Genomic DNA, 19,874 nt, shown 5'->3' on the forward strand with positions numbered 1-19,874 from the left:
ATTAAAGGTTGTCTTTTTGAGTCTGCACACTAGGTATGTACTCCGAGAACGACGCAGAACAAGCACGCCAGACAAGGGGTATAGAGAAAGAAGACTATACTAGAGATATAATAACGAGAGAAGTGAGAGGAAACCCAAAACAAGGTAGACGATTTAGATGGAGACGTCTTGAAGTAGAAATATCATACTCCCCACCCCATCATTTTCCAAACGCCTCCAGATGCAACGAGAACGAGAAGAGCGCAAAATAGCGCGCTAGAAAGCGCAGGCTTAAAATTGCACAGTTCAGGGACATAGGACGGATGTCATGTTTTTGCTTTCTTTGCAGCGCCTTCCCCCGTAGGGCCGCCGTCTGGGCTCTTGCGCTTCTTATCTTGCTCTTCTTCTCGGCCAAAGCCTGGACCGTTCTGCACCTGGGGAGTGGGAAACACTAGCGGACTCGGGAGTATATTGCTGTCTGGACCAGAGCGGCCAAATCCCCACTCGGCGGGAAAGAAACTGGATGGTGACGGAAGAAGCGCATCTGAGACAAACCTGCTTGGTAAGGCCGAGATCGGCGTCTCGATGTTGCTATTGTTATTGTAAGCAGTGGTGTTCTGTGCCACCGCGGCCGTGGTTGATGGAGGCGGGGGCCTGGCAAACGGATTCGGCGGGCCCTGAGCACCTGCACTGTGTATCGCACCTGCCGATGGAGAAGGCGGCGGCAATACTACACCCGGATGACTCGCATCCAATTTTGCAGGAGTTGCAGCCTTATTTCCCGCTGAGGACGATGATTCCGCAGTCGCGCTACCCCGGTCTGAATTCTCGCTCGGTATCTGGACTTTCAGTTGAGGTCGCTTGGAACCTAATGTGCCACTGTTGGTTCGCACAGGGGGCTTGATTTCTGATTGAGGGTTGGAAGGAGGAACTTCGGTTTTGGCCCGTAACGGAGGTGAGGGTTTCTTCAGTGGCTTTTTCTCATCGACTTCATTCTGTACTGACTCGGTCTTGACGCTCGCATTATCACCAAACCCCACAATAAAATTGCGTGCCAAAACCGACCCATGATCGTCAATCGGCGTAAATATACTACGCGATTTTGCATTCGGAAGGGGTTTTATAAGCGGAGGAGATTGTGGTCTTTCCGTTTTCAAATTCGCTTGCATTGGGTCCGACTGTGCCTCAGGGAGGGATGCCGTGCGCTGTGGATGTGGATGTTGATCTGCCATATACGGCTGAGCCACATGAGGTATGGATGGATGAGGTGGCTGTGACATCGCCATCGTACTGGGTGGTTGTGCGAGAGCATGTGGAGGATGCTGTGGATGGTGCTGTTGTGGGTGCGCATGGGGGTGAAGTGGCATCGGCTGAGGGGTCATCGACTGGGGAGGCACAGAGTGCGGCGGCATTTGATGATGCTGAGGGTGCGGCGGTTGATGCTGGGCCCCCTGTGGATGGTGCCCATAATGCGCAAATTGAGGACGTGGAGGCTGCTGACCCATGTTATGAGGTGCGTTTGGATTGTAGACAGAGGGATTCGGCATGTAGGAGAAGTTGTTTGGAGGCGGGGGCGGAGGCGGGGTTCCATGATGGGGAGGGGCCCCAAGATTCGAGCTCACGCGACGTAGGTGATTCCTCGACGACGGCCTAGAAGCTCCTTGTGGCTGTGGTGTACCATGCCGTGGATCAAAGGGCATGCCGTTGTGGATCGGAGGAGAGGCAGAGGGTGCATGATTGACGTGTTGGAAGCCAGGATGAGGCACAGCCATCATCTGAGGAGGGTTCTGGCTGGGCGCATGAAATTCATCGGGGGCAGGCGTGGCCTCTTCTTCGTCTTCATCATCGTCGTCGCGCTTGCCGTTAAAATCTTCTGGTCCTTTGTGTTCATGGGGAGGACAGAGCTGGGCAGGAAACAGGTCAGATCATGTCTATAACCAAGCATGGAGGAAGTAACAAACAAATTTGTGTCGGTAGAGAGCATCCTGCATATCACAAGAAGAGAACTCATAGAGCTTTTTGTTATGACCGAAAATGATAACTGCAACATCCACAGAGCATAAAACTGCGAGTTCATGTGCCTTCTTGAAGAGACCGCCCTTTCGTTTCAGGAAAGTTCTAGATAATGGCAAAGTCAGTCATACAATCAAGTCGCCAGAAATGTCCAGATACCGAGACTAACACTGAGCGATTGCGATCATCTTTGATCGCTTTAATCTCGATCTTTCTTCGACCCATGAGGGAAAGTGTTTGCGAGCGGAGCGCGCAACGACGGGACTTTTGGGACTAAATAATGGATGAAGCGGATAGAAGTGATATTCGAGTCGTCTTTCGAGTCAAGCAGTGGTAGGGTTTGGAGATAAATAACGAAGGGATAGATCGTGAGATGGGTCGACTGAAGCGCGCGATGAGACAAGAAAGCTCCTGTGCATTTGTCAGAGCCACGGGGTCTACCGATCGCGATGAAGTCAGGTTCGACTTCTTCCGGGGTTAGCAGAAGCCAGCAAGGGAGAAAAGGTGTATGAAGCAAGTGTAACTGCCTGACAGGAAGGGAGGATGAAGAGCGAGGACATTGAAGTGGCGCTAATTGGGGGGCTGGAGGATCGATGGATAGATAGACAGTTCGAAAGACGGTCGGGATGAGGGAAACGAGACAAAGGGGAGACAGATTTCGGGCAAAACAAAGGCGACGAGGAGCGCGTGAGAGAACCAACCTTGGAAACGATAAAGACCGAGACTTCGAGGATCGACAGGGAACAATAATGGGATGGGAACAGATGGGGGGAGGGACTGGATGGATGGAAGAGAACGGATGATTCTTGGTCGAGACGCAGAAGATTCTAAAGATAGCCTGCCAGGTCGAGGCGGCTGTCCTTAACCGCCGCTTAACGCCCTTTAGCCGCGTGCTATTTTTACCCTTCTCAGTCCAGACTCTCCGATACAACGACATATAAATGCACAGTATACTTCCCTACGTTCTACTAGAGGATGATATACACAATTACTGGCAATCTTTCTCTCCTATGTCACACCACCCTTCTCGGTGAGGTAATTCGTCGACGGACAAGACCGATGCGGGGCTTTTGCTAATGTACGGCACCCTATGTTCTTACTAGCACTCTCAACTAGTCTCCTAGACTCAGAATACAGGTCGACCTCCCACACTAACCACGATGATATTCTCAAAATCATCGAGAACTGGAACACGCCATGCTGGCTTCGAGGTGGGATGTGCCAAGCCAGAGCGCTCTGTGCAGTGCACTGCACCTGGACTTATCATTGCTCCACAGGCTAAGATTAAAGGTGAACGCTAATTTGGGTAACCCCGATTCATTTCCCTAGACCCTGGACAGAGGGTTTACTACTGCTCGTCGAACCACAGGACGGGTAGCAGTAAGACGCAGAACATGTTGGCTGTGCAGTGCAACCTCCAGAAAACATGGACCATGCTGTCATAAGGCACCAATATACAGCCTAAGGCCATAAAGCCCAGATCGTGGCTTCCATATCGGGATAGTGGGGCGCCACTGCTTGATCAGGCTAGCTCATAGAAATACAGTTAGACCCATTATGCTCTTTTGATTGGACGCAGGCCCTGGCCAGTCACCTGATTCATGTTTCCTGATGTCTTTCGTTCATTATCCAAAGATGATTGAACGAGGAGAGTCTTTTTGGTTTTTGGGGCAAAATAAAATTGTCCTCTTACTACGTACCGCATTATACACCACGGCGGACAGTAATGTGTATATTTATGCCCCGGAGCTGTAAGAGTTGCGTCGCTGATTGACTGAAGAATGCGGGACCCCTGTTTGACAGCGCAGCACTGACAAGCTGGATAATATTTAAGCCTGTTGATTGAAGCATACCAGGCGCCGGAGACAGGCTTGGAACTTGAATGTTTACATGCTGCATTGACATTGGTTGGTGACTGATCCGTGGATTATTTATCATTTGGCTTCTGGATGGGCAGGAACTGAACCACGGCTAGAAGGCTGTATTTTGCGACATAGTAAATTTCACCCCTGAAACGAGCGACTGAGTAGATCCCCATCACCATCTCTTCCATCTTGTCTCTGCCTCTCCCCCCCCTTTCCTTTGTTTCATTCGTCTTCTTTTCTCCTCTTTTTTTGCTTTCACCCTTCTTTAGTTCTTTCCACTTACCGCAATCGACCGTAACTCCGCTCGCTCTTCGTCTTGCTGCACGTTCGACGTGTTGTGCTGCAGGCGATCCTTAGCCAACCCCAGATGGCCTTTGCTTTCCTCTCCAATTCTTCGTGATCCACCGCTCTTGAGCTCTCCGGCCATATTATCTTTATTGCTATCTCAATTCGCGTTCTTCTTTGTACCTCTAATTTGATCTGTGCACCCGATTACCACGCCGACATTACCGCGCAGCTCCCTCTGTGATCCCGGCTTGCTCAACCCGGTCGAAATACAAATCATTCCGCCGTTGGGCATCATCGGCTACGATTCGCTCTGTTGCTATTAGCCGCGCCTCAGTGACAGAAATCCAGAAAATTCAGAGTCCAGAATGCCTTCGTTCACTCGCTTCTTTCGGAGTAAGGACTCCAATGCTGCGAAAAAGAGCTCAAATACACCTGCGGCAGAAGACACGGGCCCAGCGAAGCCGACATGGACCGACGCCTGGCAGCGAACCGAAATCGCACCGGAAGAGGTCCAGCAACTGCTGAGAGGTTGCACTCAGGAGCTCAAAGTACGAGGTATGAATATGTCCCTCGTCCCTTGAGAACGTGGCCTACTTCCTTGCTTCATTTTGCTGATCATTTCCTCGTTCTATCTTGGCAGCTCTGCAAACCCCGTTCATGCTACTTCCATTCCGTCCAAGCTCCGATACAGTCACGGCCCGTACATTTATTCGCAATTATTTTAACGAGTCTTTGAAAAGAGGCTCTCCGTTCGCTGGAGATGAATTGGCACACGAACTTCGCCTTACCGACCCGATGGTGAGATACAGCTTCCATCTTTCTGGGGATTTCACGTATCACAGTTCTGACTTGGCGTGCTCTTTTTGAGCATCTTCTAGGTCTTATGCAGTGTTATGAAATGGTGCTGGAGTAGACTCCCCGGAGGGGTTGTTACCTGGGAGGCTTATGAGCTATTCAAAGTTGGCGAACAAGGTACAATCCAAAAGCCTTGGGTTGCGCAGCACAGGTGTACCGTAGCACGGGCTAATCTGCACACAGACTCCCAGTTCGCTCGCGACGCCTTCTCCACCTTCATACCCATTAGCGTGGACTCAGACGCTCGGACCAAGATCATCTTCGACTTTTTCGATCTTTTGACAGCTATCGCGGCACATGGAAAGTCTAACGGTCTGGGGGGGCGGAAGCTTTCCCGATACGCTGGATGGTGGGCATTTGAACAAAATGATACCGGCAATGGCTTCGAAGCAGCCTACAAGAACTGGACGAGGTGCGTTGGTATCCTATGCTAGTCTTCGGTCATTTGCTGATTATACGAAGTGCTGCCGATGCAACGAGTCACCTATTTTTCGCTTATCTACGTTCACTTTCTCCCGACACTCCTCGCGGCATGAGTGGCATATCTACACTTCCTATCGCCCTGCAGTCTCTCGTCCAAGCCACGGAATATCCACCTGAAACGCCGACATTACTTCAAGTCTCGACCACTAAGGTGGTCATGATCGTTGACACAGTCTCCCCCACTCCCTTTGCGCTACTACGCCGGGCGAAGAATTTTGAGTACAGAGATAGTGATAAGCATTTGCAAGAATTCGCAGGTTACGAAGATCCCCTGAAGGCCCTGACCGATGAGTGTCTGCGGGTCCTAAAATGTATCTCATCTACCAACCAGTCTGCCGTCGACGAGCCGGTTGTGGCTGACCACGATGCGTCATGGTCGAGGTTTGAGGATCTTGGGTTCGGGGGCGCTATCGAAGCCACCCTTGAAGAGGACAAAGCCCTATCCAGTCCCACCCTAAAGGAGTTTGGAGGTAGCTTAAGGTCCGTACCTCATTCTGGTACCGGTGACCTCGGCCGTCCTACAACACCATCATGGGCCGACTTCATGTCATCCGGCTTCGGGGATGACAATTCTTTCAAAGCCCCAGTTGCTCCCCTACTTCTGCCTCCTGATAAGGTCCTACCGCCAATCGCCTCAATACGGGGCCAAAGCTCCCAATCCCACAAACGGGGACTCAATGACGAGCCCTCTATCGACCCTGGTGAGTTGGCCAGTATTACCACTCTCGACTTGGACGACTCTTTTTGGTGGGTTTGGATCAGCAGTTTGGCGGGCGAAGAGCCCACCGCACGAAAAGCGGTCTTCGGGCGATGCGCTTTGCTCGAGACGGTCATTAAAAACACAAAATGGTTGGTACTAGAAGAACAAGTCAAGGGTGCTGCGCCAGAGCCCGACCCCGGTGCGTACATTGTCGAAAAGAAGCGGTTCTTCGGGTTTACGACCCGAAGGGGCAAGCTCTCGCGACGCAAATCCTCGGCCAAGAAGATTAGTTCTGTAGAGGACTCCTACAAGCGACCCAACAATCAGGGCCCGAATAGCAAAGCTAGCATAGCTCCAGACCAGCATGCCCGTATTCAGGCAGCTGCAGCTGCACTCCAAAGGAAGCACCGTGAAGAGCAAGAGCTCGCCAACGGAACAAAATCAACCGCAGGGCAGGATTCGTACTCAACAAAGACCAATTCCGTGATGACTCTACAGCCATCTATTCTGAACGAGGCATCTCAGGCTATGAAATGGGCTAGTAACTACGATAAGAACGCTTACAGGGCCGCTTACCTTAGTGACAGCCGTGCTGGGACTGGTGCTGTGGTCGATGAACAGAAGGAACAGCCTACCCCCTCAATAACAACTAGCACCCGACAACCACCTCCTGCTTCTCCTAAGACCTCTGCTCCCCCTTCGGCCGCACCGGTACCAGACGCAACTGAGAAACCCGCCGATGATGTGAAGGTTAACACTAATCCTGCGAAACAGTCGACCGTAGATTCTCCGACCCCAGAAACCAAAGAATCTGTCGAGCCCGAATTGCCGCACAAACTAAAGAAAGCTGGTTTTAAAAACATGTTTGGAACGACCAAGAAGAAAGAGACGGACGTTAAGCAACCCATGAAGCCTATAGAAGGCTCCGCTGTCGCTGCTGCCCGGGCTGCACTAGAGAGTAAAGCTAGGGCATCTCAGGAACAGCCGCCTGCTCGCAATGGGACCACTGTTCTGAGGAAGAAGCCTGTTGCAGCAACGGCTCCAGCGAAGTCCGTTAAGCAAATCACCGAGGTGCATGAGCCAAAAGCTATTGCTACCCCAGAGCCAGAGCCCAGTGCCCCGGCTTCGGCTCCAGCCCCGGTTCCGGAGCCAGCGCCAGCTCCAACTCCAGAAAACATGAGTGATAAACCCAAGATTCGGCGTGAGGCTGAATACGATGCCCTTTCCCGGGTAGATACCAATGAACAGGTAGCGGCCGATCAGGAATTCTCTCGGTTTGACCAGGGACCCCTATTGGAACAGCCTGCGTTTGTTCCTGAAGATTCACCCGTCGAGGAGGCATTCCCTGCGAAGCCCAAGGATGAGCTCACCCCCAGCTCTCCTGTATCTCCACCGCGGATCAACAATGCTTCTCAGGACCGTTGGGCCCAAATTCGCAAGAATGCGGCGGAAAGGATTGTCCAGGCTGGAGGCCGTCCAAGTACCGCTGATGAGGATGGCAACACCAGCGAGGAAGAAAGTAAGTGTCTTACCCGTTCCCCAACCATTCAACTACAGTACTGACATCCGTTCTTCAAGGCTTCGAAACTCGCGCCGCCCGTATCAAGGCTAGAGTAGCTGAATTGACCGGGAACATGCAAGCTGCAAACCGGCCCTAAAATGAAAGCCCACAATCGCCTCCCTTAGACCCTTCGCAGCGCTCAACTGTCTGCATCTTGGTTTCGAATTCTATACCTACTGAACTCTTATCCATGTGCTCTTTTGTATAGCCATATTCCCCTTTGCTGATTCGTTTGATTCTTCACTTTTCTTAAGATATCGCACTTACAGTACATAATGGCCAAGCCTCACCTGTCCCAAGTTTTCAAGCCAGTCAGACGTACGCATGATGCCCATCCATGCTCATTGATCATGATTTGTTTTCTGTTCAACTTGTAATCCAGTTTGTTGGTCCTACCCTCCACGACAGTCGAAAGTCTCCTTTCTTGTTTTCTCTTTGTTATATTCCCCCTCTTGTCTTTGCCTTGTCTTTTCTTGGTTTATTGCGCTTTTCTTTCCTTCTGTGGTGTATACTTGGTATCTGTAAAATAGGTACCTACCTCAGCAAACTATCGCTATATTTCCATTCCTCTCCTATTTCATCTACTAGTTATCTGCCTACCTAATACACCAAACATAAATCAAAAATCAACTCGTTGGATAGCATGCCATTCTATCTCGTCCCTCCAACTAGCGCATCGGCCCAAGACCCTACTTGTTGGGACTTCTTAGGACGGCGAGGTCACAAACACCAAGCCTAGCATATCCGCAGGTGATAAACATTAGAGATATAGCAAGAATACATATTATTAAGTAGTGCAAAGCGTAAACATATGCGTATGTAGTATCCATACAATGCAACTCTTTATTATACGTACACGTTCCGCGTCAAGCTTCCAAAAGCGCAAGGACAATCATTAGTATATCCAGGGTATCGAGCGAATTATAAACGTCGCTGGGCGGAATCAGGAGTAAATATATAGCGGATGATTAGGAAGACCAAAAAGAGGAAGGTATTAGAAGAACAGCAAGTGCCTTGGTCGCGTATTGGGAAAGAGACGGAAAATTTCAACCGGATCGTCATTATAGAGCATACCGCATTCGCCTCGTAGCCTCCATGGCAATAAGGGCACACAAAGCGCCGATGAAAAGACAAATCGAAATGGCGTTCGGTGTGCTCTTGTCGAGGTCCATCCACGTTGAGTCGCTCGCCGAGTCGTCGCGCTTTGTGCTCCCTGGTTCGAGGATACTAAAAACAATCCAGCTGATGAAGGTTCCGACAAACTGGGGGAGAGTTGTGTAGACATTCAGCACGCCGAGGTAGATGCCGGCGAGCTCGCCTGTGGAGGGGATGTTGGAGATGCCATCTTCAGCGTCTGAGTCATCGTCTTGGTCGTGATGGTTAAGCCGGAGAACATCCATTTCCGAGGCATCTGAGCTGTTGAGGTCGCCGTAGGCGCCTGAGCGGATGGAGGAGGAGGTGATCATTGTTACGCCGGAGAGGCGAGAAGCTTGGGAGGGGTTCATTGCGAGGCGGTTAATTTCGACGCCCATGAATGCGAAGGGGGCCCAGCAGCTGACGGCCCAAGGGATGCCGCAAATAGCAACGAGGAAGGTTGCAAAGGCACGGGAACGGGCCAGAGGGGCAAAAATCATTGTGGCTGCGAAGACAACATGGGAGATAAGCCAAGTCGTTTGCAGGTCGGGGCGTATTTTCATGATCTTTGTGAGCAAGGCTGCTATGCCAGGAGGAGGCCGTGGGGTGAACCGGGCCCGCTTAGTATCTGGCGACTGGACGCAGAATGGTAGGAGAACGGAACTGATGAAGGTGATGGACGAGAAGACGACTAATGAAAGACTTCCAACACGGCCGACTTCTCCCAGCATATCCACTGGTCGGTCTGCGTCCTTGGGGACTTCGTACCGAAAGTAGGTCTCGCCAACCCATGTAGTACTGTAGAAGAGGAACGGAAACCAACCTACAAAACTGTCAGCTTCTATCCTGATAGATCTTCGTTGAGGGAAATACCGATCCAGGCCCAGAATTGCGCCCAACAAATGGCTTGAATACGTGGAGGTAAATCCATGGTGGTCCTGAATAACTGCGTAACCACCTGGAAAGCTCCGGCTTTCCCATCAGAATCTCTATCAGAATCAGCGTCAGTAGTCGCCTTCCCGTGCCGTGTGGAGATCACGTACCTCGCGGTGATTAATATTCTCTCCTTCACAGAGTAGGAGGTAACAGCTATCGCACCCAGTAAGGCCAACGCAGCAATGACTGTCATCTGCTTGAACTGGGTATCGCCGAAAGCAGTCCCAAAGATACTGACGGTGTCAATAGACCCAATTACATATCCAATCAGCTGGCCAACCGCCGTCATCCTAGTAGCTTCCATTTTTTAGCATGGCTCCCAGGTTCAATAACACATATGCCGACATACCCCACGCGGACCCAGCTTGTTGCGAGGGAATAGGTAACGTATCGACGATCAAGCTCCGAGCACATGCTTGTACTAAATGCCGTTAGAGAATCGTACATGCTCATTGTTGTCGGAAAACCCACCGACGTTGATGGCGAAGTCGACAGCATAAATGCTGAGCACGGCGAGAGCAATTGTGACGCTTGCAGCCTAGGACAAGATGCGGAGTCAGCCATATGGTGACCAAATTACTCAGATAATCGACTGTACTTTCTCCGCGTCCTTGACGAAGACACCGACGATCTCCGTTGTCCATCCCAGCACCAACAAGCACACCGTAACAATCAGTGACCCTCCAATCATAAACGGCCTTCGTCTTCCCCATTTAGATCGTGACCTGTCTGCAATGACACCGATGAGGGGTTGTATAACCAGTCCAGAAAGAGGGCCGGCGATCCAGACGAGTGACGTTCGCGATTTGGTGAGGCCCAGTTGGAGGAGGTATGGGGTGCAGTCTATCGCAAGAGGAGGTAATTAGAGGAATGGTCGAAGGGAGGCATATTCGTCAGGAATCTGATCCTTACAGGTCATCTCAATGCCCCAGGTAAATCTATCGCAAGAGCAAGTCAGTCATATGATGAACAAACACCTCGATATTCCAAAAGAATTCGATTATGGGAAGCGTAAATGAAGATCATAGTACATACTGTAACCCCAATAAGCTGAAGGTCAGCAGCGCCATCCGCATGGACTCCGTCCGTCCTTTGATTGAGGGTGAACCCACCCATCTTGCAGCTTGTGGCATGTCCGTCGCTTCCGCCTCAACCTTCCATGAGCTGCCGGGAATTACCTGGTCGCGTGCCTAGGATCAGAGGGAGATTGCGTTGCGCAAGAGGGTCTCGAAGTCCGCTGTCGCTAAGCTTGCAGTTCAAGGCAAGGACAACACCCTAGGCCAATAATGCTTGACGAAATTCCGGGGATATGGGATTCTGGACGGTTGTCTCACGATTAGGAAGCTTTAAAGGGGGTAATAATAGCGATCAAGAATGTGGATAAATGAGATGAAGGTGCGCAGGGCGTTTCGGGGAGATTGCGAGTCCAGGGGCGCGGGATTCTAGGGCAGATAGTTTGAGATCTTTTGATATAGCCGTTGAAAGCGAGCGGATAGACTTGAGAGTGAACGCGAAGGAGGAACAATAATGAAGGAGAAAGGTGTATACGGCCAGAAAACGGGCGGGCTGTTGTTGATGGCCAGTGCCAGTGCCAGGACCAGGGCCAGGCTGCATGCGGGCTAGTCAACTCCCGACTGTACAGTAATTTTCCCGTCCGGGCGTTAAGTGACCCACCCACTAAAGAGCATAGGCCTGAGCCTCATTACGAGTGCGAAGTTTATCCTACTTGTAGTATCGTGTCACTTAATGGTCAGGGGTCTTAAAAACATGAAGCGTGTCGGATTTCAAATGCTTGGTTGTATATAGCGTAACTATAATCAACAGCCGCTCAGCCCAATCATGTAGCTTCACATGACTCCATCATGTCATCTTTAGATAGATACCAGTCGTGTCAACATTAAGCTCTCATTTTCCTTTCAAAACGATAGACGCCGTAAACCCAGACGCTCTTGTCCTTGCAAACAGTCCCCCTTTACAACTACAACCTCTACAGCCTGTTAGGCGTAGTGTGCGTCAACGGCCACTGGTAGCCCGCAGCATCACTAAACTTGTAGCCATAGGAAGCGGTGAAGTCGTCAAGAACGGAGGGCCCGCGGGAACCTAGGAGCATTTGTTAGTGGGAAAACTCGAAAGGACAATCTACAAGCTTCGCGCTTACCGTAAGGGTATTCCATAGGGATGATCTCCTTGTTGTCATCCAGGTAGTGGAGCAGAGGAGTGAACATCCTCCAGCTAGCATCGAGCTCGTCGTCACGAACAAAGTTGGAGTGATCTCCCTTGAGAGCATCCAAGATCAAGGATTCGTAGGCTTCGGGAATCTTGAGGTCAGAGAATCGACGACGGTAGGTGAGATCCAGCTCAGTAACCACAGTTTGCATGGAAAGTCCAGGAAGTTTCGAGTTCATCTTGATGTAGACAGATTCGTTGGGTTGGACACGGATGACAAGCTCGTTGCGGGGGATATCCTTGAAAATGCCGGAAGTCACATCCTTGAATTGAATACGGATTTCGGTCTTCTGTTCGTTGAGGGCTAGGAATGGTGAGTGCATGGTACATCAGGGCGTACTATCAGATCTGCATACCTTTGCCCGCCTTCATGATGAAGGGAACACCATCCCATCTCTCGTTCTTGATGTGAGCGACCAGCGCACAGAAGGTGGGGCAGCGAGAGTCCTGTGGCACTGTATCATCCTCCTTGTATGCGGGTTTGCTACCATCCAGTGATCTGCCGTACTGGCCAATGATGACATCCTTGGGTTGAATGGGGTCCATGGCGCGCAAGACGCGAACCTGTGCAATTGATCAGCATCGCTAGAACAACCTCTTGCGAGTTACTTTACCTTCTCGTCACGGATGTCTTCAGCGGAGAAAGAGATGGGCCGCTCCATAGCAAGCAGTGTGAGAACTTGCAGAAGGTCTAAAAGAGCCAAGTCAGTATGTCGTCGGACCAGAGGGCACGGCAAGCATACGGTTCTGCATAACGTCACGGATGATGCCGAATTCATCGAAGTAACCTCCACGGCCCTCCGTACCGAATGGTTCCTTGAACGTGATCTATAACCGATAAACTGTCTTAGCAATCCGCTATGACGCGAGAGTTTGGAGCCGGTCCTACCTGAACGTTGTCGATGTGATGGCGGTTCCAGGTGGCATTGAAGAACTCGTTGCCAAAGCGCATGATAAGGATGTTCTTAACCATCTCCTTGCCGAGGTAGTGGTCAATACGGAAGATCTCTTCTTCTTTCCAGTTGGGCTCAAGGGCCTTCTGGAGATCGCGAGAGCTCTGGAGGTCCTTGCCGAAGGGTTTCTCGACCTACAACCGACGAAAACCCGATTAGCCCTTTCTTCCCTTCCGTTCATCTGGACGGCAATCCGACTCACAATGATACGAGCGACACCATTCTTGGGGTAGCAGTTGCGTTTTAGTTGCTCTGAGACTGTGATGAAAACGCTGGGGGGAAGCGCCATGTAAAAGACTCTGTTCTGTTCCTTTTGGTTTTTCTCAATCTCGTCAAGGTGCTTGGCGAGGTTCCTGAATGAGTCATCCTGGTCGTATTGGCCGCTGATGTATGTGCAAAGCTCGCAAAAGCTGTTCAATTGTTCTTCGATCTCCTTTGTCGGGGTCTTGATGTATGAGCGCACTCGCTTAAGGTATTCGTTGTGGTCCATCTGTGTCCGGGCATATCCGACGATCTTAATACCCTTGGGAAGGAACTTGTTGCGGAACTGGAAGTGATGGTTAGGCAAGAAACATGAAAATAAATGCCGGGGATCGGCATGAACGTACAAGGCCAAAAAGAGCTGGGAACTGCCTAAGTGTCAGCTTCGTGCGGGGCAAACTTATTAAAAATATAAAGGCAGGAGTTTACGAACAGTCTTCTTCTTTGCGAGATCCCCGGAGGCACCTAGTACGACAATGACGGTGTCATCTTTGAGTTCGACAGTGCTGCGCCGACCATCCATGTTAGCAGCGAAAAGGCAGAAACTCGAAAGCTCGATAAAAAGAGTTGGGCGTAATCGGAAAAGCGTTCAGATGCGGAAATGTCCAACAGAGGTCAATTGACCATTCCAAACTTTCCAGGTGTAAAGTTGAGAAGCGATCGTGTAGGTTGCGGAGAAAACAGCTGGACGGGGCTCTTTTTGAAAGTGAGGTGAACGGGTGGGCTAGCTGGGAGGCACGGAGGGGCAGTGATGTAATCTGGTGGAAATACTCACCTCCCATTCTGCTGCTCCTCGGCGCGGGCTATCGTGGCGGACATCTTATCGGGCGGAATGTAGGTCGGAATTCAAGGGAAAAGGGATATTCAGTGTAAATAGGGGTAGGAATTGTGCTTCAATAGGGAAAGATGGTGTATTGAGGGAGGTGAGCTTCTGAGAGAGGGGTGAAAGAGGTTTGTTGGAAAAATCCCCTACCGTCAGTGCCGGCGGAGCAGTCTACGTTTTAAAACGCCGTGAGGGCTGCTGCGAGCTACGGAGTCCCGGCGACTGCTTAATTGCTTGCTTGCTAAGAATTATGGGCTTTTTTTCTGTGACTCGCAGTCACGTTGGGTGGGTCGCAGATGTGGCCGGGCTTCTGTCTTCCACTGCGATGATGCTTGAACATGAACCTGATGCCGAAGCTCCCGTGGGAGTCATCCTTTCATTGTCTCGTTGAGGGGATCGCAGTGATCGGCCATTATCTAATTGATTATCCTAACTTCGTTGAGATCGGTTTCAGGGCAGGACTACACTTGACTCTGCTTGGGGCGATGACAGTGGATTTATATCATAGCTCCAGCCGCGACTCCATTGCCCCAACGGCATCAGAGAACAGTACATTGATATTGTTCTGTTGCCCCTCAGACATACGTATCTAATCCTTGGGCCGTTGTCATGTCCCCTTACAAATCAATTTATCCGAATACAGGAGCCAAGTCAAGAATCTCAACCGAATAGCTAGCTCCACCGCCAGCCCTCATCCATGGACGGCTGACCCTCGCATCGAGTCGCATGGCAATAATCTGCTTAACCCCGCGCAGTCTTCGTTCTGGCACGACACCATCTTATAGACGGAAAAAGAAACTACGGTTCACTGTTACGCCAATCGACTTCACTACCCCTCATTTAGCACGGCCCAGGACCAGACTCTAGAGTTGGCGACCCCCAGGGCCAGGCGCCATGTCCGCGGGAAGGGGCCCGTATACTTAATGTTATAAATGCTTTGAGAAATCAGAACGTCTCCACGGAGCTGCACCAGCTTGATACCACTGATATTGATGCGATACCTCCAGGTTTCTATCATGTGCCCTTGGGGATTGTACCACCTCCGATGCTGACCACGTGTAATCAATAATAAGCATGTCACATCCATCATCCTAAAAGACCTCAAGAGACTGGTGAAAAGCAGCTTGTAGTACAGAGTTTCGTCAGAGTCACGCCGCGTCACTGCAAGTGTTTGGAGCCTCGTCCTTCCTCTGCAGAGGATCCCCTTCAGCATGTGTCGCATAACGAACTGCCCGTACTCCGAGACAGCGCTTGAACTACAAGTCGATCGATACACGAATAATGTTTGATAAGAGGGCGCATCCATCCGAACCATCAGCCGGGCCTTGTCCGCGGGGTCGATCGGCGCATTTGTCATGTAGAACGAACGATACGGATTCTATTTTCCCGTAAACTTATCCGTCGTGACCGACCAAGTGCATCACTCGGGCCAGCTTCCTCCGGAGTTAAGAGCTGGGATCTTGAGGCACCATGAGCTTAAACTGAACTGAGGCTTCAAGAACAGTCGCACTAGCTCTCTCAACCTCCGTTTCTCGGCACTTGTCTCCTTGCTTTTTTCGGTGTAACAGTACTCCCAACACCTTTTTCGGATCACATATACGACATCCGGAGATCTATAAGGATGCGCATGCTTCACGGGGAAGGAGGAAGCATTCAGGGTCGGTTACCGAAATCTATGTGGGGCAGCTTTTCCGAATCAGGCCTTCGGTCTGATCTTCTTGAAGATGTGGTTGACGGTACGGAGTCCAAACTGTTTGCTCCACTGCTGCCGCGATGGCGGTACAGATCCAAGTTGTTGCCATATCAATAGAGTACTTCCTACCAGGGTCGGACGAGGTAAAGAAGAGACCGAGTACTGTTGACGCCGAGGCTCTTGATTCTCAAGCAAGACTAAGAATACGTCGTCCATCATGCCCGGTCATTGAAACTGTAACAGCCGAGTACCTTGCCAATCTGCACAAGGATGGAGCTCTCGCCCACCCATTTGGGTGTTGACTGCTCTCTGAGAGTGTCAGCTGGGGAGCTCTCGGACTACAGAAGCCCGACGGTAAAAATGGTGACATAGTGGGGTCTGAGAAAGCCACAATTCCAGAACATCAGAAGAGAAGCCTTGTTTATCTCGGAGATGGGATAACTATAATCCTCCGGCTTCCCAAAAAAGCTTAGGTTAACTACCATGTGACTTACATCACGGGACTTCCAACAGCCCTGGGGCAACTCGGGGGAACTCGCTAAGCGTCCCGTTTTGGGTTAGGGCGAGCCGCGCCGAACACACGGCAAATTGGTGGCCATTGTGCGTCTCAGAACTCCAACCGAAGCGACGACAACCACGACAACCCGGACGACTTTTGCGGGTCATTTTGACAACCTCTCGACTTGTTTGTGTTGCCCGCTCAGAATCACCGTCATAATGCCTTCCGAACACGGTCACAGACGTGAGTACGCCCTTGGAGTTGGAAATGATGGCGACAATCCCGAGGTTGAGAATTGAGATGCGCGAGCATTGGGTATTGGAGGTTCGGATATGTTGAATTTGCTAACATAATTTCTTGCTTATAGTCTACGTTAAGTAAGTTGCGCCATATCATATTGTTGCCGCGCCTTTGCCGAACGAGATTCGATCATCAAATCGCTTTCGATCGTTAATCGTTGATGAAGCATGGGATACATTCGAACGAGCAGAGGTTAATACGATTGTTTTTTTAGGGGTCGCCACCTGAGCTACCAGCGCTCCAAGCGCGCTGTCAACCCCAACACCAGGTACCGATCCGAGCAGCGAGAATTGGGAAAATTACAGGTTTCTGACATAGTCACAACAGTCTGATCAAGATCGACGGTGTTGACAACACTGAGGCCGCAAAGTGAGTGAATTCGGGTTATGGACTGGGTATCTGGATCGGACGCTAAGACAGGAACAGCTTCTACCTGGGCAAGAAGGTCGCTTTCGTCTACCGGGCTAAGCGTGAGGTCCGGGGCTCCAACATCCGGGTGATCTGGGGCAAGGTCACCCGCCCTCACGGTATGTTAACGATTTGGCAATTCGGGCTTTGGGGTTGAACCGCGAGACGATGATAATGGTAAACTAACACAAGAAACAGGCAACTCCGGCGTTGTCCGCGCACAGTTCCGTCACAACCTTCCCGCAAAGTCCTTCGGTGCTACTGTCCGTGTCATGCTCTACCCCTCCAACATCTAAACGCCCCGTTGTTTTTCATATATCCGCGGCACAACTCCGGAATCTTTGCGCAGACGGTCAGGCAAGGAGTCGGCGGGATGAGCCCAGGTTGCGATGGAGTTAGTGGGTTGATAATGATCATGGGAGAGGCAGGGCCGGACAGCCCAGCCCTACGAGTCTCAAAATAAAAAGATAAAATGGGATCTCTTGTCTACTGTAACACATGGTTACTGTTCCATCTTAATAGACATCCAACCAGCATGCTTGTTGCAAGATATTGACCAGGTGGCCGTGGTTTGTCTTGACGGCAGGGCTCTAGTGTATTATTTGACGCTCATGAACACAATCCAGACAATTCATCTCGGCTAAACCATTTGTTCCGCCATCTGAGTCCATGTTCTTCCGCCGCAGTCCTTACTCATCATTTCCTTCCAATTGCGCCCTCGTTGCCTAATCGAGATATGCCCTTACGCGACTTATCCGGCCAGCAGTTTGATTCAACCCCATACTTCTGCCTCTAAGATCATCAACAGATGCCGCCCCATATTGCACTGAGATACCCCGCGGGTAGCCCATTTTGGTCCCGTAATAGCATTTACGTTTAGGGGATCACGAAGCATTCCCGCCTGGGCTAAGTAGTAAGGCTTCAGCAATATTCTAGATAGAGGCAGTCAGGGAATAGGTCGATTATACTCCGTGTCGACGAATTCGGTATACAAATGATGATCCGTAGAGCCTGACAAAGATGAAACAAGACGTATAGAACAAGCAGTTGTCCATACTATGTATATGGACACTCAGTGATTTCGACCGGAACCATGGCAATATTATATTCTCGTATGTAGCTGGGTGTCCATATTAGCCGTAGCAATTGCGAAGAAAGTATAAACAAAATGGATATACTGCAGCCGTAGACATTCATATGTAACCCTGTGAACTAACCCGACCTTATAAAGAAGTAGGCCGCAATTATAACACATTGGTGTGCCCCGACTTCCTTCCCGCCTTTGTTGCGTACATCTTGTCTATCTGAGATAGGGCGGAGACATCTAGGATTCCCTGTGCGAGTTTGTCACATGGATCCTAGATATGGGCGGGACATAGGAGTATTGAGACCTACCAGGCAGCAGCGACGTATTACCATACTAAATGAGTGAAGTATAGATATTTCGTTAGCCACTCAGTCAAGCGCCCCGGGCATGGTACGTATCTACCTAGTAAGCACAAGAAACACTGTATGTACCCTTGCAAAACCAACTATCCAACCCCAAATATATATGCAGTTACACAGTCAAGAGCAAGTGCAACAGGCTAACTGCAGGTGACTATTGGTCATGTATTGACCGGGGCCCAGCTGGGCCAGATGCGCAATGCAACTTGATATTTGGGAAGGTAAACCAATTCTGAAGAGCATTACCGAGAGGGAAAGATTGTAGTACTAGTTGGAAGTATGAAGATCCTGTGCCTTGCAGTATAGTACGTCTTTCGGTGGTGGGCTTTCATTGATGCCATGTTGTTATTGAGACGTGGATGCCGACGTCTGCATCTTTGCTGCTGGTGCTAGAGATGAGCGGCCCTGTTCCTGAAGAATATATATCCGTTCGAGGATCCATCGGTAAATAGGCCCTGACTCTGAGGCTCGGCATATTCGATCCCAGATCGGGTCCTTAGAAGTCACCGGCATATCGGAATCATTATGACCGGTTGAAGAGCGATCAGGGTGTCAGAGGTCCAATCGTATGATGTATCCAGCGCACATTCATGAAGGACGCCGCAAAACCGCAAACAGATACGCACTAGCAGGTAGAGAAGGGACCCACAGAGAGGCCCTTGACTATGACATAAAATTGATAAGATCAGCTCTCGACCCTATGAGCTTGGACTAGTCCATCAACCCAAAACAAAGAAGACTTGCAGCTGTCCCTCCTTGCATGACAGTTTGTGAGGAGCTCGAGTCAAGGAGAAATAAGGTAGGCGCCATCACCCACCATACCAGTACCGACCCACCAAGTACTGGAATGAAGATCGCCCGACGTCAACGGGCAAGGCCAACGGGTAAGTGGAGGAACCCAGGAGAGTGGGGGTGTGTCTGGGAACCATGAGGCAGCGAGAACACATCGAGCCACTGAGCCAGATATCAGGTAGTTACCATAAAAGGTACAAGGTGCCTATCGATAATATTCCATGTGTTCAGGGCGGACAGGGCGACAGGGCCAGCTCCTCCGTTCATGCACTGGAGATCAACTGCCGACGCTAAGCTTCGCTGAATCACGAGTACGTTCTCCATAAGCCGAGGCTGGAGGCTAGCGGACAGCGAACGGAGGTTAGAACCGAAGCGATCTGGGTACGATATTGTACAGGTTGGAATCTGGACCGCACCTGGCAACATAGTGGCAAATAAGGCCAATAGGGAAGCCCCGGAATCGCCCGTGAGAGAAAAAAGCACGGCGCGTGTCCAAGATGTGGTTTGTTTTTTGGCCAAAGTCCTGTATTTCCTTCGCTCGTGTTGCACGGTTGTCACACCAGCGATCGCTAGCTCAGACGCTCAAGAGCTTAGACACCATAGAAGCCATCAGTTCAGCCTGTGGTTGTGTTTGGTCGTCCTTCGTTCCTGACACGCGA

At 50.6% G+C, this 19,874-nt stretch overlaps 6 protein-coding genes across 6 annotated transcripts; 2 read left to right on the plus strand and 4 right to left on the minus strand.

The window, feature by feature from the left end:
- Positions 1 to 278: 278 nt before the first annotated feature.
- Positions 279 to 2,332, minus strand: rlmA (SRF-type transcription factor RlmA). The gene is made up of 3 exons (XM_073744494.1): positions 2,162 to 2,332; positions 1,941 to 2,097; positions 279 to 1,883 (listed from the first exon to the last, which is right to left on the minus strand). The coding sequence occupies exons 1-3, from the start codon at positions 2,215 to 2,217 to the stop codon at positions 306 to 308; spliced, it is 1,791 nt and encodes a 596-aa protein (XP_073600358.1). The 5' UTR covers positions 2,218 to 2,332; the 3' UTR covers positions 279 to 305.
- Positions 2,333 to 4,046: 1,714 nt separating this feature from the next.
- BDW70DRAFT_65269 (uncharacterized protein) lies at positions 4,047 to 8,198 on the plus strand. Its single transcript, XM_073744495.1, has 6 exons — positions 4,047 to 4,700; positions 4,786 to 4,943; positions 5,024 to 5,117; positions 5,184 to 5,412; positions 5,463 to 7,702; positions 7,762 to 8,198. Exons 1-6 carry the CDS (start codon positions 4,511 to 4,513, stop codon positions 7,839 to 7,841), a joined length of 2,991 nt encoding a protein of 996 aa, XP_073600359.1. The 5' UTR covers positions 4,047 to 4,510; the 3' UTR covers positions 7,842 to 8,198.
- A 306-nt stretch (positions 8,199 to 8,504) lies between these two features.
- On the minus strand, positions 8,505 to 11,369 carry BDW70DRAFT_127944 (putative sucrose transporter). Its single transcript, XM_073735353.1, has 8 exons — positions 10,850 to 11,369; positions 10,727 to 10,752; positions 10,413 to 10,657; positions 10,286 to 10,352; positions 10,164 to 10,235; positions 9,922 to 10,111; positions 9,752 to 9,867; positions 8,505 to 9,701 (listed from the first exon to the last, which is right to left on the minus strand). Exons 1-8 carry the CDS (start codon positions 10,945 to 10,947, stop codon positions 8,806 to 8,808), a joined length of 1,710 nt encoding a protein of 569 aa, XP_073600360.1. The 5' UTR covers positions 10,948 to 11,369; the 3' UTR covers positions 8,505 to 8,805.
- A 208-nt stretch (positions 11,370 to 11,577) lies between these two features.
- Positions 11,578 to 14,286, minus strand: BDW70DRAFT_127946 (glucose-6-phosphate dehydrogenase). The gene is made up of 10 exons (XM_073735354.1): positions 14,030 to 14,286; positions 13,688 to 13,760; positions 13,602 to 13,622; positions 13,196 to 13,540; positions 12,930 to 13,127; positions 12,784 to 12,868; positions 12,655 to 12,731; positions 12,397 to 12,604; positions 11,973 to 12,344; positions 11,578 to 11,914 (listed from the first exon to the last, which is right to left on the minus strand). Exons 1-10 carry the CDS (start codon positions 14,071 to 14,073, stop codon positions 11,802 to 11,804), a joined length of 1,536 nt encoding a protein of 511 aa, XP_073600361.1. The 5' UTR covers positions 14,074 to 14,286; the 3' UTR covers positions 11,578 to 11,801.
- BDW70DRAFT_127947 (uncharacterized protein) lies at positions 14,266 to 16,160 on the minus strand. Its single transcript, XM_073735355.1, has one exon. It carries the CDS (start codon positions 15,432 to 15,434, stop codon positions 14,907 to 14,909), a length of 528 nt encoding a protein of 175 aa, XP_073600362.1. The 5' UTR covers positions 15,435 to 16,160; the 3' UTR covers positions 14,266 to 14,906.
- A 126-nt stretch (positions 16,161 to 16,286) lies between these two features.
- Positions 16,287 to 17,622, plus strand: BDW70DRAFT_127948 (60S ribosomal protein eL33). Its single transcript, XM_073735356.1, has 6 exons — positions 16,287 to 16,512; positions 16,637 to 16,646; positions 16,784 to 16,837; positions 16,897 to 16,938; positions 16,996 to 17,096; positions 17,176 to 17,622. The coding sequence occupies exons 1-6, from the start codon at positions 16,488 to 16,490 to the stop codon at positions 17,271 to 17,273; spliced, it is 330 nt and encodes a 109-aa protein (XP_073600363.1). The 5' UTR covers positions 16,287 to 16,487; the 3' UTR covers positions 17,274 to 17,622.
- The last annotated feature ends 2,252 nt before the right edge of the window (positions 17,623 to 19,874 follow it).

The sequence above is a fragment of the Aspergillus foveolatus genome, assembly GCF_047715535.1.
Source record: "Aspergillus foveolatus strain CBS 279.81 unplaced genomic scaffold BDW70scaffold_3, whole genome shotgun sequence".
NCBI classification, from domain to species: domain Eukaryota; kingdom Fungi; phylum Ascomycota; class Eurotiomycetes; order Eurotiales; family Aspergillaceae; genus Aspergillus; species Aspergillus foveolatus.

Excerpts from the sequence above, each read along its gene's own strand:
- BDW70DRAFT_65269 (XM_073744495.1), top strand. The coding sequence starts at position 4,511 with ATGCCTTCGTTCACTCGCTTCTTTCGGAGTAAGGACTCCAATGCTGCG. Across the intron at positions 4,701-4,785 it reads TCAGGAGCTCAAAGTACGAG|CTCTGCAAACCCCGTTCATG; the intron begins GTATGAATATGT and ends CTATCTTGGCAG. Across the intron at positions 5,413-5,462 it reads GCCTACAAGAACTGGACGAG|TGCTGCCGATGCAACGAGTC; the intron begins GTGCGTTGGTAT and ends GATTATACGAAG.
- rlmA (XM_073744494.1), bottom strand. The coding sequence starts at position 2,217 with ATGGGTCGAAGAAAGATCGAGATTAAAGCGATCAAAGATGATCGCAAT. Across the intron at positions 2,098-2,161 it reads GATGATCGCAATCGCTCAGT|AACTTTCCTGAAACGAAAGG; the intron begins GTTAGTCTCGGT and ends GCCATTATCTAG. Across the intron at positions 1,884-1,940 it reads CTCTCTACCGACACAAATTT|CTCTGTCCTCCCCATGAACA; the intron begins GTTTGTTACTTC and ends TTTCCTGCCCAG.
- BDW70DRAFT_127944 (XM_073735353.1), bottom strand. The coding sequence starts at position 10,947 with ATGCCACAAGCTGCAAGATGGGTGGGTTCACCCTCAATCAAAGGACGG. Across the intron at positions 10,353-10,412 it reads TCGTCAAGGACGCGGAGAAA|GCTGCAAGCGTCACAATTGC; the intron begins GTACAGTCGATT and ends ATCTTGTCCTAG. Across the intron at positions 10,236-10,285 it reads CGACTTCGCCATCAACGTCG|TACAAGCATGTGCTCGGAGC; the intron begins GTGGGTTTTCCG and ends AACGGCATTTAG.
- BDW70DRAFT_127947 (XM_073735355.1), bottom strand. The coding sequence starts at position 15,434 with ATGACAAATGCGCCGATCGACCCCGCGGACAAGGCCCGGCTGATGGTT.
- BDW70DRAFT_127946 (XM_073735354.1), bottom strand. The coding sequence starts at position 14,073 with ATGTCCGCCACGATAGCCCGCGCCGAGGAGCAGCAGAATGGGAG. Across the intron at positions 13,128-13,195 it reads ATGGTGTCGCTCGTATCATT|GTCGAGAAACCCTTCGGCAA; the intron begins GTGAGTCGGATT and ends CGTCGGTTGTAG. Across the intron at positions 12,345-12,396 it reads CATCATGAAGGCGGGCAAAG|CCCTCAACGAACAGAAGACC; the intron begins GTATGCAGATCT and ends CACCATTCCTAG.
- BDW70DRAFT_127948 (XM_073735356.1), top strand. The coding sequence starts at position 16,488 with ATGCCTTCCGAACACGGTCACAGAC. Across the intron at positions 16,838-16,896 it reads GCTGTCAACCCCAACACCAG|TCTGATCAAGATCGACGGTG; the intron begins GTACCGATCCGA and ends TAGTCACAACAG. Across the intron at positions 16,939-16,995 it reads GACAACACTGAGGCCGCAAA|CTTCTACCTGGGCAAGAAGG; the intron begins GTGAGTGAATTC and ends AGACAGGAACAG.